The sequence below is a fragment of the Mastigoproctus giganteus genome, chromosome 9 (assembly GCF_048544385.1).
Source record: "Mastigoproctus giganteus isolate SK-2022 chromosome 9, ASM4854438v1, whole genome shotgun sequence".
NCBI classification, from domain to species: domain Eukaryota; kingdom Metazoa; phylum Arthropoda; class Arachnida; order Uropygi; family Thelyphonidae; genus Mastigoproctus; species Mastigoproctus giganteus.
This window is the reverse complement of record NC_143583.1, coordinates 194,128,515-194,146,053: the sequence shown is the minus strand read 5'-3', so window position 1 is coordinate 194,146,053 and position 17,539 is coordinate 194,128,515. Positions and strand designations below refer to the sequence as shown.

Here is a 17,539-nt window from a genome sequence, read left to right as displayed (position 1 = left end):
TCAACATTTCATTTTTCCTAAGTTTTATTGCATTTATGACTAAATAAAATATACAAAACTTGGCTTTTTTTTTTTCACTATAATATGTTAGAATATGTATTAAATTATTTCAAGTAATGGTTGAATTATGAGTACTCGATTCGCCGAAAATCCCCAAGAACAATAGTCTGAATGGACAAATCTCAATCTAGAAAATGGAATAGACAAATCCATCTACTAATCAAATGACCTTAAACACATTGTCATAAGAAAAAAAGAAGGAAAAAAAAAAGTGATCTGCTTTTTAAATTACGAATTATTATATTCCTGCTATTCTCCAACCTACAGTCATGTCAGATTATAGTATTGCGGATTATATACTCTGATATAAGTTGATTTGTTGTGACTCCTCTCTATGCTCCACCTTTGTTGAGGATGGGCGAGCTGTGCTTGGGCTACAGTAAAGTAGTCAAATGGGCCTTATTAGGAACATGCGGTGTAAAATAAAGCCTAAGGCGTCTTTAGATAAAAATTCTAAGTATTCTAACTTTTTCATCGCTTTCACTTGTAGTAATTCCATATTTATTCCTCAAAGTTCTGTGGGAATTGGGACATGTTTTGCTGCTGTCCTTACCCCCATACCATCATTTACAGCTATTGATGTAAGATTTCTGAGTTGCTATCTGAGGACTATTGAACTCTTCTTGGGAAAATCATAATCTGTGAAAAACCAAACAAAACAAACTTCATTAATATTTGAACAATCATTGGAGAAAATACCGAAAAGTATAAATCCTCTTTTTGAAAGAGGACGTGTATCAGCAAGGTCCACCCGGGCCTTCTGGTTTATCATCAATTTTACTTTTAGCAATGCCACGTAATATTTCTAAAAATTCGAGTATAGTTAAGTAAGAGCTACAAAGACATACTAACCTAATATGTTTGCAATTACCCATAAAACAAACAATATACTTCTGCGCTTGAGCACACATCACTAATAATTCGTTACGTAGTGAGAGATAATTATCTATCTACATAAGCCGTAGTCTGATTATAATCAGACTACGGCTGACACCAATCGGGCAATAAGCATTCCTCCTGTAGAATCAATAGTGGACCTTGATTCTACAGGAAGGGCAAGGCCTTATTTGGCTCACTTACCATATTTACCTCCGTAGCCGAGTGGTCAGGAGCGGGAGTGCAGTAGCACACGCTCTTTGAGTAGACCGGGGTTCAAGCCCCTGACTGCTGAATTGTTAAATTTGTTGGTGCATCAGCAACTTAGGCTATAATGCACTGACTGCTGAATACGGTCGATCTGCCAACCCGCACTGGACCAGCGTGGCAGATTATGATCCATTTCCCTCAGCATGAAATGTTGAGGAGGTTTCCTCAACGATGGGTTGAGGAAGTGATTTGTGCAGTGGGTTGATAATGGCTGCACTTTACCTTTTTTACCATATTTGTATTTCTTTGGTCGCAAAACATTCACATAAAAATATTGGGACTAACCGAATCAAAAATTTGTAAAAGAATTATTTTGACTTGCCAATAAATCAAATTTAAAATTTTTTCACATGGGAAGGCGTATTTTCTTAAAACTACCCCAATTATTATTATTTTTTTAATTTAGAATTTACATACTTTTAAAGGATTAATTTTCTATAAGGCAATCTGCTTTTGCTGTACTTAAAACCTAACTGCAATTAATATTGTGGTCTTTGATCTTATCAATAGGTAAACTCCAGCTTTCACTGGTTACATGGAAAAACAAATACTAACAACTACATAGAAGTATTGTGAGACTCAGATCTTTCTCCGTCGCCCCTTTACTTGAGACATTTGGCCGTAATTATAGACTAGATGAACTAACTAGAAGAATACTAAGCAAGCCTTATGTTTTAATGTATACTGGAGCATTAAAAGGTTTTCGAGGAATGAATCCATTTAATTTTTATTGCGATGGTTGCTTTGTTGTTGGTATTTAGTACCATTTTACGATATTTTTATCGACGTCATAATTTCGGATCTCACATTTTGAATTGGTAGTATATTTGCTCGTCAGGGCTGGCTAGAATCCATACACTCGATGTTTTTATGAAAACAGGTTGTTTATTGCTGTTCTGATATCATTAGGGGAATTTCATATAGATAACGTGTACGCGCTTAAAGCAAGGGGGACCTGAATTCAGTACATGGCTAGACGAAGGTCATTGAATAGTACTTGAAGTGGTTATTAGAAGCCACTAATATCCGGGCGTATGTCTACTCCGTAGGCGTACTATATAAGAAAGAAATTACCATCGTGGAGCCTAGTATCGGAAAAGAAGGTAATTTTACTTTAATTAGGAGAATTAATGCAAAAGCTAAGTGCTATATAGGTTCGGTGTTCTCTTTTATACTTTTGCAGGTTTCCTTAAGTCACCATCCATTTAGAAAAGTTTTAGGTTCGAATCCCGTATGTGACACATAACTTATTTGAGGCCTTTTCAAGTGATGGGCAATTGGTATTCTCCAATGGGGGTGGATGGTTTTTATTCCGATTTTCTCTGGGATAGTTTTCATCCCGCATGCACACAAACTGACTTTAAAACGAGAACGATTTGTGGACACGATTAGGATTTTGAAGCCTTGAATGGCTTCAGTTTTCTTGACGCTAATTCAGAGTAACTATTTTGTTCTGTGAGGATTAATCGAACGGTTTTATGGCTATTCCTTTTTAATAGTTTGATTATGTATATATTCAGCTATTTATATAGAGATAATTCAGAATAGCAATTTATTTATATCATTATTCTAGATTGGTCGAATATCTCATAATATTCAACTACTTTTTTTTTTTAATAATAATAATTCAGTATGTTGTGGATGGTTGATGTGGAGAAATTACGTTGGTCTTTTACGCTTCTTGCATATTACTTATAAATGGCTTATGTGAATTATCTGTGGTGGAATATCAGCTAACCTTCAAACCATTCGATATTGGTGATGAGGAAAAGGAGATGCAAGGAACAGATATAAAGAATCGTGAATCCAAGCAGATTTTTTCGAAGGAATCAAGAGTAGCCACGGTCAGTTTATCCTGTTTAAGGAAAAATTACCACATTTTGAAATGGAAAGGAGAAAATGGTAGTGGAATACTAGAGACGAGGAGGGACGAAATGTAGGATTTAGATAGTTTTTCTGAGACTAAGATTTAACTGCTACGTTGAAACGCTTCTCAATAAGCTAAGTAGTCAAGTAATGTAAAGAATCTGATGACCACCATGGAGATCTATAAACCGTTGTCTACTCATGACTTTTATACTCTGCTTAAATTTACATCTTCGCCGCCCCTGTATGGGGAAAAAAAATCTACATCTGGGAATATTAGTGGCTAAAGTGAATAGTCTTGAGGAAATTAAAATTTAAGACGCAGTTACAGTTTACTTCCTAATATAAAATTTTTAATATAAAATGAAATTTTTCAAAAATATGACAATATAGTTATTATTCGCAATTTAATTTTTTAAAATTTTACTTTTATTAGAAAAAAGAAAAACGTTTAACGTTGCTACCTTCCCGGTACTGTTACATAATTTTTGAAATGCCTCTCTAATTACAGGCAAATCCACAAAAAAAAAAAAAAAAACACTTGTGACAACGGTAAACGTAATTAATAGTTTGCTGTACTTGTCCATTTGGAAAAACATACACTTCTTTTGATCAAAATAATGAAAACTATAACTACAAATTTAATGCAGCAAGAAGCTGAAAAATGGCTACCCCTTCAATTAGTATATTCTCACGTATTCCCATTCAGTCATTAGGCCTCATATCTTCAAAAAACCATAAGGAAGAAATAGTTAATGAAAATATAGCATTTCGAAAGCTCAGGATAAAATAAAAAGCCAACAAAATATAACCTTCTAGTACTTATGATAAGAAATTCTTGTTCAGAAATAAGTACAGCCAGGCCTCGCATAACGCGAGTTCGATTAACGCGATTTTCAGTTAACGCTATTTGAAAAATTATACCACTTTACACGATGAAAATTTCCAGTTAACGCGATCTTTTTTTTTTTTTTTTTTATGCGATAGTTGAAAAAGATTTGAATCGCGCGTTAAGCTTACCGCGAGTCGTACGGTCAATAAACAAACGTTCGCCTGCTGCCCGCCTCGGTCTGTTCCATCAACCATCGGAAGAAGACGTTACTTTGTCTCCTGCTAATAAAGTCAATGCACACTTGCATAAAAATTGAAATTTTTAAATGAACCAGATGAAAATGTTACCGCGAAGGAGATAACTGTAAAAGAATTAGATGAAGTCTTTCGTATCGCATAGAACCTCAAACAAAAGGTTTGAGGTTCTCTGCGATATTTATTTCGCCAGGGCCCAGAGAAGATTGTTGTCGGCTATCGGAAATTGATTGATGAAAAGAGAAAGTCAACACTGTTCAAATATTTCCGCAACAGTCACTTCTTCATTGTGGATTTTATGTCAGATGTTCCCAAACTTTCTCGGTTCAAGCCGTTAGTGTCTCAGTAATTTTTTCAAGGTGCACCCAGACCAAAAGAAATACCCAACAGTTCAGTTTTGTAGTTAGGTCCAAACAACTTAATAAGAAATGCTGAAATTGTGAACTGCCTCTTGAGCTAGTAGTTCGCGCTGTGTGCCACAGATGTCGAGTATCGCTGTGTTTCCCTCGAAAATTTAAAATATTCCGCGGCGCGCAGTGTGGGAACCGCTGTTTTACGTAATAAACATTTAATTGCATAATTATTTTCATTATCTTTTACATTATATACAGTTAAAAAGTTATTTAAAAGGTATTTTTAAAATTCTTAATGGACATTCCAGAAGGTCAGGGGCCAATTATAATTTTTCCTATTGATCATTATATTCGATTATCGTGTTTCCGTTTTGCGCGATGCGCTCGCGTTAATCGAGGCCAGCCTGTATTTTCGCTTCGTCTAAATCTTCCACTCCAGCGTTTACTCGTATGGTTTCAGCGCAACTATTTCTCTAATTCCTGTTATCTGCAAACAGCAACTCCGGAATTCTTATGAACGTCAACATAAATTAAAATAATATTAGCTAACTGGCAGAAGTAAACAAATCTTTAGTGCGACTCCATAATATTAATTTATTTAAGAAATGCTGTTTTGTAAACAACGAGGCAGTCGCGGAATCTGAAACTCAAGTAACAGACACGTGGCTCAAAATGGCCATAGAAGCTTTGCGCAATTAAATCTCAACAAGAACAAAAACAGACATGTGGAAACAGTCGTTGTGTAGTAGTAGTAGTGGCATGAGATGCAAGAAAGCAAATGTATGAGCTTATGCGGCGTCAGCCAAAAAAAAAAAAAAAAAATATCACACCATTCCCTCCAAATGCCTGTCCACTTCCTCCTCCTTAAATTTATTTAACCTATCAACTTCCACAACGACAGATGGTAGTTTGTTCCAGCAATTAACCATCCGCTGGCTAAAGACAAATTGCCGTACATCTATTCTACATCTCTCTTTTCTTAATTTGAATTTATGCCCCCTTAGGTTTGTAATCTGAACAAGTGGAAGGATCCCACCAGAATTCAGCCTGATATACCTTCATCAATATCATTGATAAATATACAAAACAACAGTGGACCCAACACAAACCCTGTGGGACTCCACTAATAACATTAGTCCACAAAGAGCAGCACCCATTGATTACCACCCTCTGTCTTCTCCCACTCAACCATCCTTTTATCCATTGTAGCAACTTACCCTTAATACCATTCTGCTCCAATTTGTACAATAGTCTTCCATGAGCAACAGTGTCAAAAGCTTTCCTGAAATACAAATATATGATATCAAAATTATATTTTGCATCCAGTTCCATTCAAGGCCTTATACACCTATATCAGATCACCGCGCAGGTGCCTAGTCTCCAGCCACTGCAATTTGCAGAAGCTAATCCTCTCTTGGTAAGAGGATCCCTTCATTCCCCTCACCAACCTTATTGCCATTCTCTGTACACGCTCAAGCAAATCTACATCCTTCCTAAAATGAGGCCTCCAGATCTGTACTCAAGGCGTGGCCTGACCATTGCCTTATACAGAAGGACAATCACCTCCTTTTCCCTGCTAGGAAGATTCCTATATATCATTGACAAAACCCCATGACCTGCCCTGACAGCCTGTCTGCATTGCTCAGAAAACTTCATATCTAACTGCACAATTACTCCCACGTCTTTTTCATTTTCTACCACCTTAAGTGTAGTACCACACAGTTAGTACGTTTCTCTGGGAGTATTTCTACCCATATGCAGTACTTTGCATTTGTCAAGGTTAACTTCAGTTACCACTTCTTAGCCCATCTGCCCAAATTTTCTAGATCCTGTTGCAGTAGCACACTGCCATCACTGTCATTAACAGCCCTGCCAGCCTTTGTATCATCTGCAAACTTCGACACTAAGCCTGATATACCTTCATCAATATCATTGATAAATATACAAAACAACAGAGGACCCAACACCGACCTTTGAGACCGGTGAACCCTGTAGAACCCACTAATAACATTAGTCCACAAAGAACAGCACCCATTGATTACCACCCTCTGTCTTCTCCCACTCAACCATCCTTTTATCCATTGTAGCAACTTACCCTTAATACCATTCTGCTCCAATTTGTAAGGCGCCTCCGTAGCCAGGTGGGAAGGAGCAACAGTGCTTAGCACATGCTTCTTGATTAGACCGGGGTTCGAGCCCATCACCACCAAATACGGAGGATGCGGAAAGGTCAGGGAATGACCACCGCATATCCCGGAGCAATATGGCCTTAGTTGCTAATGCTCCTAAAAAAAACCCAAAACAAACAAAAGCTCCAATCTGTACAATAGTCTTCCATGCGCAACAGTGTCAAAAGCTTTCCTGAAATCCAAATATATGATATCAAAATTATTTCTTGCATCCAGTTCCTTTGTAACCACATCATAATATCCTATCTATTTTGTGAGACAAGACTTTCCCTTAACAAACCCCTGCTGTATCTGAATTATTGCTGCAGTCTTGTCTAGATGATCCTGCAATGTATCTTTATCCAGTGACTCTATTATTTTACCCAGAACAAAAGTTAAACTAACTGGTCTATAATTATTCGTGTCACCCTTCGATCCCCCTTTGTGAATTGGAGATACATTTGCACATCTCCAGTCCGTGGGGACCTCCCCTGAGTCCAAGGATGCTCTCATAATTATGGCTAAGGGTTTGCTTAGTTGCTTTCCCGCCTCCTTTAATATAACTGGATAGATCCCATCCACCCCAGGTGCCTTTCTTGATGTTTAGCTTCAACAATTTTTCCTCCACTTTTCTTTCAGTTATTATAAAATCATTAAGCACCCTGCTACAATTCGATAACCTTCTGCCATTTTCAAACCTTAATAACTCCTCATGTGTGAATGTAGATGCAAAGTACTCATTCAGTTTGTTTGCTATCTGAGCAGGACCATCGATATCAAGTGGACCAATCAGATTCATCCCCTTCCTTTTAGAGTTTATATAAGTAAAGAAATCCTTGCTGTTTTTCTTAGCTTCCTTTGCCAAAGATTTCTCGTAATCTGCCTTCGCTTGCCTAACTTCCTTTGTGACCTGATTACAGACTAGCTTATATCTGCCATAGGCTTATGAGTCGCTTGGTAATTTACAGTATATGCATCCCATGCATTTTTCTTCTCTGTTACGAGTCTCATTAGTTCATTTGATAACCATTTAGGCCTAAACCTTGAACAATATTTCTTAATAGGTATGAAACTTTTAGTAGCTTCCACGATTAATTCCTTGAATGCTTCCCACTTAGAATTTACTGTTGGTAACATGTGCTGGTGCTGTACCACGCTTGTTGCTCACAACTTGGTGATTGGTGTGATTCATGAAGGAACAACACTATTCATACAAAGGGTACTAGGAAAGTTTTGCAATATGACGCAACAATGAATCACAGGAACCTGCTTGTTGCTGCATGTTGAGACATGTTCATACGTGCATAGTAGCCGCCGCGCCGAGTCAATGGGCTCAGTTATTCATTAGTAGTGAGAGTGTAAAGTGCTTGCGATGGCATCGTGGTCACGAAATGAGATAAGGACAGTTTTGCGGTATAATTTCGTGCGTGGTTTAACCATAGACCAGTGCTTAGAAGAAATGACTCTTGCACTAGATGATGATTGTCCACATCGTACAACGATATTCAGGTGGTATAGAGAATTCCAAAGGGGAAATTTCACTCTGGAGGATTCTGAGAGGCCGGGAAGGCCACGAACGTCAGTTACGGAGGAAAACGTTACTGCTGTGAGGAAAAATGCTTGACGAAAACAGGCGAGTGACCTACCAACGGATAGAGGATACTTTTGGCCTAAATGCACCAGCAATTCGTTCGATTCTGCAAGATCATTTGCACGTGAAGAAACTTTGTTCTCTCTGGGTGCCGCATCAACTGACTGAAGAGCAGATGACACGACGTGTGACTTGGTGCCGGGAGATGTTAAAAAAGTTTGATAAGGGACAATCTCGGTATGTGAACAACATCGTGACAGGTGACGAGACTTGGCTGTACTATTACGATCTGCCGACCAAGGCTCAAAACAAAGTTTGGGTCTTTGATGATGACGACACACCCGTAATTGTCAGAAAATCCCGATCTGTAAAGAAGAAAATGATAGCTGTATTTTTCAAATCGAGTGGAATTGTGGAACGTGTCGTTTTGGACACGCAGAAGACATTCACAGCTAAGTGGTATACTGAACAATGCCTGCCTAAAGTCATTGGATCTATGAAGAACCTGCGGCCAAAGTCAAGAATGGACACCTGGTACCTCCATCACGATAATGCTTCAGCTCACGCGCCAAAGCCTGCACCGAATATTTGACCACGACAGGACTGAAACTTCTCGAGCACCCTCTCTACAGTCCAGACCTTGCTCCCTGCGACTTTGCACTGTTCCCGTATGTGAAAATGAAGCTAAAAGGGAGGCGGTTTTCCAGTGATGAGGACCTTCTACGGGCTTGGGACAACGAGTGTGCTTTACTCCCTAGTGAAACTTAGCAGAACTGGTTTAAAGATTGGTTTCAGAGGATGGAGAGGTGTATTGAATGTAGAGGAAATTACTTTGAAAAAATTAAATAAACAAAGCTGTATTGCAAAACTTTCCTAGTACCCTTTGTATTTGTGTTGGTACTGTTTAAAGTCCGTTTTATACAGTCGTATTTTTATGATATATATTTGAACAGAAAAATGTTTTGCCATTTTACACGAATTAGGTATTTATGATTATTGTTTAATATCTCGGAAATAAAAACTCTTAAGACATATGTTTATAGGAAAATTTTCTTATTTTTAGCTGTAGAATGTGCTCTTACATTCAAGGGCGATCTGAGGATTTTTTTTAAAGGATGGGAGGGAAAGCAGTTAAATGGGGATAATATAGCGGTAAAAAAAAAAATCACATTATTTTGATCATAAGGGACGATATCTCCTCGCTATCCCCTACATGGGACCTCCCTGCTTACATTTGTTCCATGAATTTTTGAAACACTCTGTGTAGCTTCATTAACTTAACCACTGAGTCTGTGTTTACGTGCCTTTGAAAACTTAAATTCTTCGCTATACAAATAAATCCTCTGAGGAACCTAGTATCTTCTGTAAAATTAAGGGCAGATTGCGGTTGTATCTTCTTGTAGGAGCATCGCCACTTTGGTATTGTGTTATGGCCATTAGTTTGTCTTAAAACTGCGGACTCCTTCTGGAGAAATTTGTCTGCTTTGTTGGTACCTTTATGATGTCACCGTAGATGTACCAACAAACAGCAGAATCAAAAAAGCATGAAAATTTCCGAAGGCTAATTTGAGAAAATACTGCCCAGTACTTTTGTTAAAGCAGGTATTTATATTCGTGGTATTGAACGAATGCAATAGTGCACTCGAATGAGTGAACAACGTACACTGGAAGGTGAATTAATTGGGAAGGGCTAATAGCAGATAATAGGGAAAATAATAAGATTGGAAGAAAATGTAGAAAGATGTATGAAGACTATAGGAAGGCAAAGTTTTTCTGTTTCAGTGAAAACAGAACTGTGCAGTTTTTTGTCATTGTTGCTTTAGACTGTTTTCACTAGCCCTATATATTTTAACTTAATGCGGTATTACTTCGTTCACTCTATTAATGATTCCAAGTGAACTAATGGGTACTGGGTTAACGTTAATTCATTCATTTTAAATAGAAATATGCCGTTGAAGGTTGGCTTAGATTTCGTGACAATTAAATTAGTACTTATTTTTTTGTTCTACGTGATTCATGCAGAGTATTTCAGTTTCGTCTCCCTTTTATTCTTCTATTTATTCGGAAAAAGAAATCGTTTCGGCGACATGTTTCAGTAAAACGGGATGCTCTGCTAGTGCTGTGGTGTCAATGGAGTTTTTAGGCGACTGTCACAAGTACATGTTACAACTGAATGGTGCCTCTTCATCGACTCGAAGCGAAATTTGAAAGCTGTTCGCCATAACGGAAACTTAAAGCAATCCATCCTCATTGCTCACTCTGTTCATCTGAAGGAGACATATTATAACAGGAAGATACATCTCGAAGAAGTTCAATACAGCACGCATCAATAGAATATTGGTGGTGATCTCAAATTCATTTGTGTGTTGATGGGCATGTAAGGATTCCTAGCCTCAATGAGAGCCATTGTACCAGACAAGGATTCCTATGCCTAAAGGACAGCAGGCGTAACTGGCTTCAAATAAGCACATATGAGCCAGCAACGAGTAGTGCGCCGTATTCCATTAGTAGGTCCGATGAACATCTTCCTTCCACTTCTCCTCATTAAAATTGGCCTAATGAAAAGTTTTGTGAGAGCGATGGGCAAGATGAATTCTAGAGGATACCCTTACTTAAGTGAGAAATTTCCAAATATTCACGCTGCGGAAGTGAACGAGGGAATCTTTCTGGGTCCTTAAGTCAAACGGCTTCTGCATATGAAGGCTTTGAAAAACGTCTTAATATACACCGATGAGCTAAAACATCATGACCAGCGAGTCGTTACGCAAATCGAAGCAACTTCAGGTGAACTACGGCACGTGCGCGGTTCGGGACACGGCATAAAAAACACCTGATGTTGAGCTCCGTTATTCAGTGTTGCTCATGTTTTTCAGATGGGAAAGGCAGCGGACTTAAGCGAGTTTGACAAAGGCCAAATTGTAATGGCCAGACTACTGGGTCAGAGCATACCCGAAACTGCACGGCCGGTGGGCTGCTCACGGTCAGCCGTGGTTAGTACCTACCGAAAGTGGTACGAGAAGGGGAACCCCACGAACCGCCGGCAAGGTGTTGGACGGCTATGGCTCATCAATGCTTGAGGTGAGCGAAGGCTCTCCTGGATGGTACATGACAACAGAAGGGCGACTGTGGCGCCGGTAATTGGAATGCTGGTGACGGGAGTAATGTGTCACAACACACAGTACATCGAATCCTGCTGAAAATAGAGCTGCGTAGCCGCAGGCCGCTCCGAGTGCCCATGCTAACCACGGTTCACTGGCGACAGCGTCTACAATGGGCATGCGAACATCGAAACTGGACCTTGAGTGATTGGAACAAGGTCGTCTGGTCCGATGAATCGCGTTTCTTGTTGCACCATGTGGACGGTCGGGTACGTGTGCGTCGTTTACCTAGGGAAGTGATTGCGCCTGGATGCACCGTGGGACGAACACAAGCCAGTGGCAGCAGTGTCATGCTTTGGGCAATTTTCTTATTTAAATACCCTGGGTCCAGTCATCCATGTACCGGGTCCTCTGACGTCTATCACCTATCTAAACATCATTGCTGACCAGGTACACCCTTTCATGGCAACGGTCTTTCCCTCTGGCGGTGCCGCCTTTCAGCAGGATAATGCGCCATGCCACACCGCCCGGATTGTTCGAGACTGGTTCGCGGAACATGAGGAAGACTTCTGGGTATTGCCCTGGCCTCCAAATTCCGCAGACACAAATCCCATTGAGCATATGTGGTTTGTGTTAGAACAGCAACTTCGATCTGCGATGTCTCAACCACGAACCTTAAAGGAGTTAAAGGATCTGCTAGTTACGTGTTGATACCAGAAGACACATTTTAGAAATCGTATGCCGTCCATGCCTCGCCGGGTACGAGCTGTTTTAGCTGCACGTGGAGGACCAACATCATATTAGGTAGGTGGTCATAATGTTTTGGCTCATCGGTGTTATATTAGAACGAAAAGCATGGTTGGTTAAATGGCTTTGTAAAAACTTTTTGGGTAACCACGGGTCTCTCGTATTCAGAGATGGAGTTCTGATACTGCTCGCTGCATAAAAAGAAATGAGATGTTTTATGTCCCTCAAACTTCATTTCTGTCATTCACATTTAGTAGACTTCTTACCCGAAACCTTGGCACGATGATTGCCCAGTGGAGGGTGGCTGGGGGAGTGTGTGTCGACAATTCCATCTAGACATTAAATCAGTGAAATATCAGTACCGAGGTTGTTTCTGGAACGACTATATGTTGGCAGATTGCTGCTGGATGTAAAAATGTCGGAATGTTGTACCGCAAAGGCCTACATTTTTAAATTGTACATATTTCATTTGTAGTAAGTGTACTGCATTATTTCAACTGTATTAGATTTAAACTGTAAAAGTGATAAAAATTTAATTGTAACCAGTCATGTGTTTTGTAATTAAATTGTCTTAATTAACTCGTATTGATATTACCAAAAACCTTATTACAAAAACTACACGTTTTAGGAAAAATAACTAAGAACATATTTGAATTTCAGCGGATAAAACTGGTTTAGAAAAATGTTTACGTCTTTGATGGAAAAAAAAAAAATCGATATTTTTGACTCGTGTTATTTTGAAAATTTTCAGTAATACGAGCTAATCGAGGAACTTGGCAGATAGCTCCACCCACCAAAATGCCATGCATAAATTTATTTTCTCGGTTAGAATATTTTAAAAATGATTAAAAGATAGCTCGCACCCAAAAATGGACTTACTTTTGTTTCGCAATATCAGATGGCCAAACCTAAATGGAAATTTTTTTTAATTCTATTTTTAAGACTTACAATAATACACTCATTATCATGAACGCAAACAATTCCTTTCATATTTTCATTCAGTGTTAAAGTTTTTAAAAATGCTGTATATTTTAGGTGAATCAACGTTAAATAAGGTGGCCTGTGATGCGGTTTGCTATGTATATTTGTGAACTGCATGGTGTTATCAGATGGCCAAACCTAAATTTCCATTTAGGTTTGGCCATCTGATATTGCGAAACAAAAGTAAGTCCATTTTTGGTACAAAATATTCTGCGGAACTTGTAGTGGTATTCAATCAATGGCTGATATCTTTGAAGGACAGTGCAATTGGTGCTGTTTTGGCGATTGATTGTAGAAGACTCAACAGTTTCGAACATAGCTAAGTTTTTTTAAAATTAGCTCCTCAGTTTTATTCTAATGAATTGATTATCAACTGGTCGGTCTTGAATTAACCCCAATAATCCCGTTACTTTATTTTTCTGAGTCGTACTTGGTTGTATATCAAGAGCGAATATGTGCCGGGTTGCAATTCAATTGCATTCATTCAATGGCATTTGCTTGTGTTCTGGCCCGCAGACCATACATTTAGCAGATAAAATCTCAATAACAATAACGAAATAAAATTAGCTGCGTTTCTGATTTCAGTATCAAAATCCGACTTTGTGGATGTTCAGATTTCAATATTGAAATCCGAAACGTATCCAATTTATTTAGTTGTTGGGATTGTTTGTGATCTAATTGTACCAATTGTCCTCTACTACCAATAAATTAATTAAAATACTTCGCGTAGAAAATTGTCTTATTTTAAATCTTTCTTACTGAGTAGAACACCACGTAATGCCCTTCTCGAGTTTAATTAAAGATATCCGCTTATTAATCCCACTCCATTCACGACATACAAATGACTCATTGCCATGAGCGCCACATTTCCTAGTAATGCAATTATCATTATGATGAGGAGTTCTGTTTGACTCCTATTTGCTTATGCCCAGAAGTTGTTCCATGAAAACAGCACACCTGTTCGTGTCACTGTGTCATGCAGCATTCTGCCGAATGGCATACGCTTTGGCTCCTTCGTTTCCCACATAAAGTTATGTTAAACACTTCTTGTACTTTTATTTTAGATCTTCTTGGAGAAAATTCTTGGACTTTCTCTTAGCCTCTTCGGGCATGTACCGGCGACAGTAGTAAGTGGCGGTTGACCTTGCGTTATATACAAAATAGCCCCGGGAATTGTTTTGCATATAATTTTGAATTGCAGAGACATGCATGCAAAACAGGAGGGTCGAGATGAGATTTAGGTCGCATTTGTGCTCGTCGTAAATCATAGTTGCTAAGCGACCAAAGGTGCACAATTAGCTAAGGACGCGAACGAGAGAAAACACTAATTCTCTTGACCGCTGCTGAAAGATTCAGGCTAAAAAGAGGGGGTTGATAGTGACCGTGTCAGTTTAGGAGGAGACAAAAGAAGGTCCTCTGATCACAGTGATTACCAGCACTGTCGGTAACGACCTGGTGCTGCATCACGTCAACCGCTGCATCCTAACAGTCGGGGTCAATCGGGAAGATATCTGTTCTAATTTTGTCGTCACTCCCCTCTTGCACACAAGCAGCTATTGGTGTCACGATGAAAAACCGGTCATTCTCCGGCTGTTGTGCTGACTGTCACTGTAAGATGGCTCCTTCCGAAAGAAATTACAGCAATAGCAACTTCCATGCCTGTGCCTTGTTATTACACAGACAAAGTGGAATATGGATGGCTTTTTGTTTTCTGCTATCTCCAGTTCGAGCATTGTGCTGAGATAGAATGGACAATTTTTAACAAATCCTATCTGTTTTTCCATATGTAGTACAACACGTATAATCATCTCTTGTATACTATGATTTCCCCCCCCCCCTCTGCCCCTCCTTCTCCATGGAATCTCTCCCCTTTTTTGGCTGAGTTGGCAAGATTATTTTTTATTTTTGTTTCCAAGTCAGTACCACACATTTTTCGACTTTTGCTATTAACATTTTTAAATAGAAATATATAAAGTCGAACCTCTCAAATATATATATATATATATATTTTTTTTTTTCCCTGATGTCTGTCCTATAGGTATCAAAAAAAAAAAAAAAAAAAAAAAAGCCGGGAAAAATATTGCATTTTTATTCTATAACTTATTTTCATAGTAGTATACAAGTGTTCTCTCTATTTTTAGCCCAGGAGAAAGATAATGTACAGTATTTGGAAAATACAGTAAAAGCAAAATGAATATTACCGTGTTATGCACGATATATTTTGCAAGGAGAAAGCGAAAAGTTTTAGACAGCGATTTACCAAGTTCACTGTCGAACATCTCGGATAATACTTTTTCTGCAATAGAAAGTGACTTGGATTGACTAAACAAAGTGACTTCGATAAACAAACTGACTAACTAATGTATCAGAGCCATAGTTCTCCCTATGTTTCAACATATTGATACATTTGTTACTTAAGGGATTGTCTAATTGCTATTTAGGAGCAATATTAGCGACCCACTGGTTAATAAGTAATGGATTTCCCAATTTGAGTTTCGCAATTTGTATAGGAAGCTTGAGGCTTTGCGAATATTTAGTGAATGTTTTTAGATCTTTTGTGCCGACCGGGCTAGCCGAGTGGGTAAAGTACCTGCCCGGCAATCCAAAGGTCGCGGGTTCGATTCTCGCCTCGGGCTTGGATCAAAGTACTGCAAAAACCTTGGGAGGTGCAATATGGCCACAGAAGCCGATGCGCCAACAACTACCAAATCAAAAAAAAAAAAAAAAAAAAAAAAAATAGATATTTTGTAAACAACATCAACACTTTCACCCTTAAGTATTTTTTCGTATGCCACTTAAAAAAAAAAAAATTAAATTGGCCAAGGGATATACTAGTAAATATGCTTTTCAAAACGCATATCCAAGTCATTTTCTATTGTGGAAAAAAAAAGTATTATCAAGAGATGCTGTACATTGGACTTGGTGAATCGTTGTCTAAAACTTTTAGCTTTCTCCTTCCGAAATATATCGGGCATAATACGGTAATATTAATTTTACTTTTACTGTATTTTCAAAATAGAGTACTGTACATTGTCTTTCTCTTGGGCTAAGAACAGAGACAACACTTGTATACTACTATGAAAATAAGTTACAAAATAAAAATGCAATATTTTCCCCGGCTTTTTTTTTTCGATACCTACAGGAGAAACATGTGTGCATTTTAATATTTTATGAAATAATAATGGAAAGGTGTCTCAGATCAGATTAATGCCATCAAATTATTGATTAAACATTACACGAGTCTGTAAAATAATTACAACAGTAAGAGTGTATTAAGTACAATAGAATTATTCAAAGTGAGCCTTTAGGCCAAAAGAGCAGATGTAGAATAAGACTTTAGCATGATGATTTAGGATAAAAGTATTCAAAGTGAGCCAAAAGAACCGATAAAGGCTGAGTTGGTTTAATGCGCTACGGCCTGTTAAATAAGTTAAATAAATAATTAATAATAAAAGTAAAAAGTAAAATAATGATTGAAGCTAATTATTGATAATAGGATACATTTAATGGTACAGTGAATGGTTCTAGCCCTTGTCAATGTATCTTATTATCAATAATTAGCCTCGTCATTATTTTACTTTTATTTTTGTGTTCTTAGTTATTTTTTTATTTATAGGGTATAATGCATTAAACCAACTCAGACTGTCTTAGCTTTTATCGGTTCTTTTGGCCTAATGGCTCACTTTGAATACTTTTATCCTAAATCATTATGCTCAAGTTTTATTCTACATCTGCTCTTTTGGCCTAAAGGCCCACTTCGAATGCTTCTATTGTACTTAATAACTCTTACTGTTGTTATTATATATATGTATATCACCAACTTTAGTATAAAAGTTTTATCATACATCTGCTCTTTTGGGGATTATAGACACTTTGTTGAGCACCTATATGGTACAAATTACATTCTTACAGTAGTAATTACACAAACAGTAGAACCCTATTAAGAAGTTTTCCAAGGAACTGGAGGTTTAGAACTTCTTAAGAGGGAAAACTTCTTAGAGGGGAAAAAGATCCAAGGTTATGAAATATTAAGTGCACAAATAAAAATGAAAAGATAAACATATATAACTTAAAGATGATTTGTAGTAAAATTTCAGAATTTATAAATATTTTACTCTGCCTATGGAAAACATTTTTAAATCGAGGAATTTTAATTGCTTAACGTTCTGTTCATTAAATTCATCCTTCCAACTACAACCCTTCAAATTAGAAAAATATAATATAGTTAATATAATCAGTATAATTAATAACTATTATACTCATATAATCAGTATAATTAATATTTGTAGCGTTCAAAAAAAAAAAAAAAAAAAAACTGCCAAGGAGGGACGAATAATTAGGACCAATACGGTAGATAGACAAAAAAACAGTTATTCTTTAAAGAATTAGCAAAAATGCTAATGGTAATCTACGGAAATAAAGTATTATAAATTCAGCTTTCAA

The 17,539-nt window shown here is 37.7% G+C and overlaps 1 protein-coding gene across 1 annotated transcript in view; it reads left to right on the top strand.

Moving 5' to 3' along the window:
• LOC150080995 (general transcription factor II-I repeat domain-containing protein 2-like) overlaps positions 1–17,539 on the top strand; it is a 70,406-nt gene that overhangs the window by 38,702 nt on the left and 14,165 nt on the right. Inside the window, exon 2 of the mRNA XM_090380881.1 lies at positions 14,161–14,223. Coding sequence (XP_090237007.1) covers positions 14,161–14,223 — 63 coding nt within the window. The remainder of the gene's footprint in view (positions 1–14,160; positions 14,224–17,539) is intronic.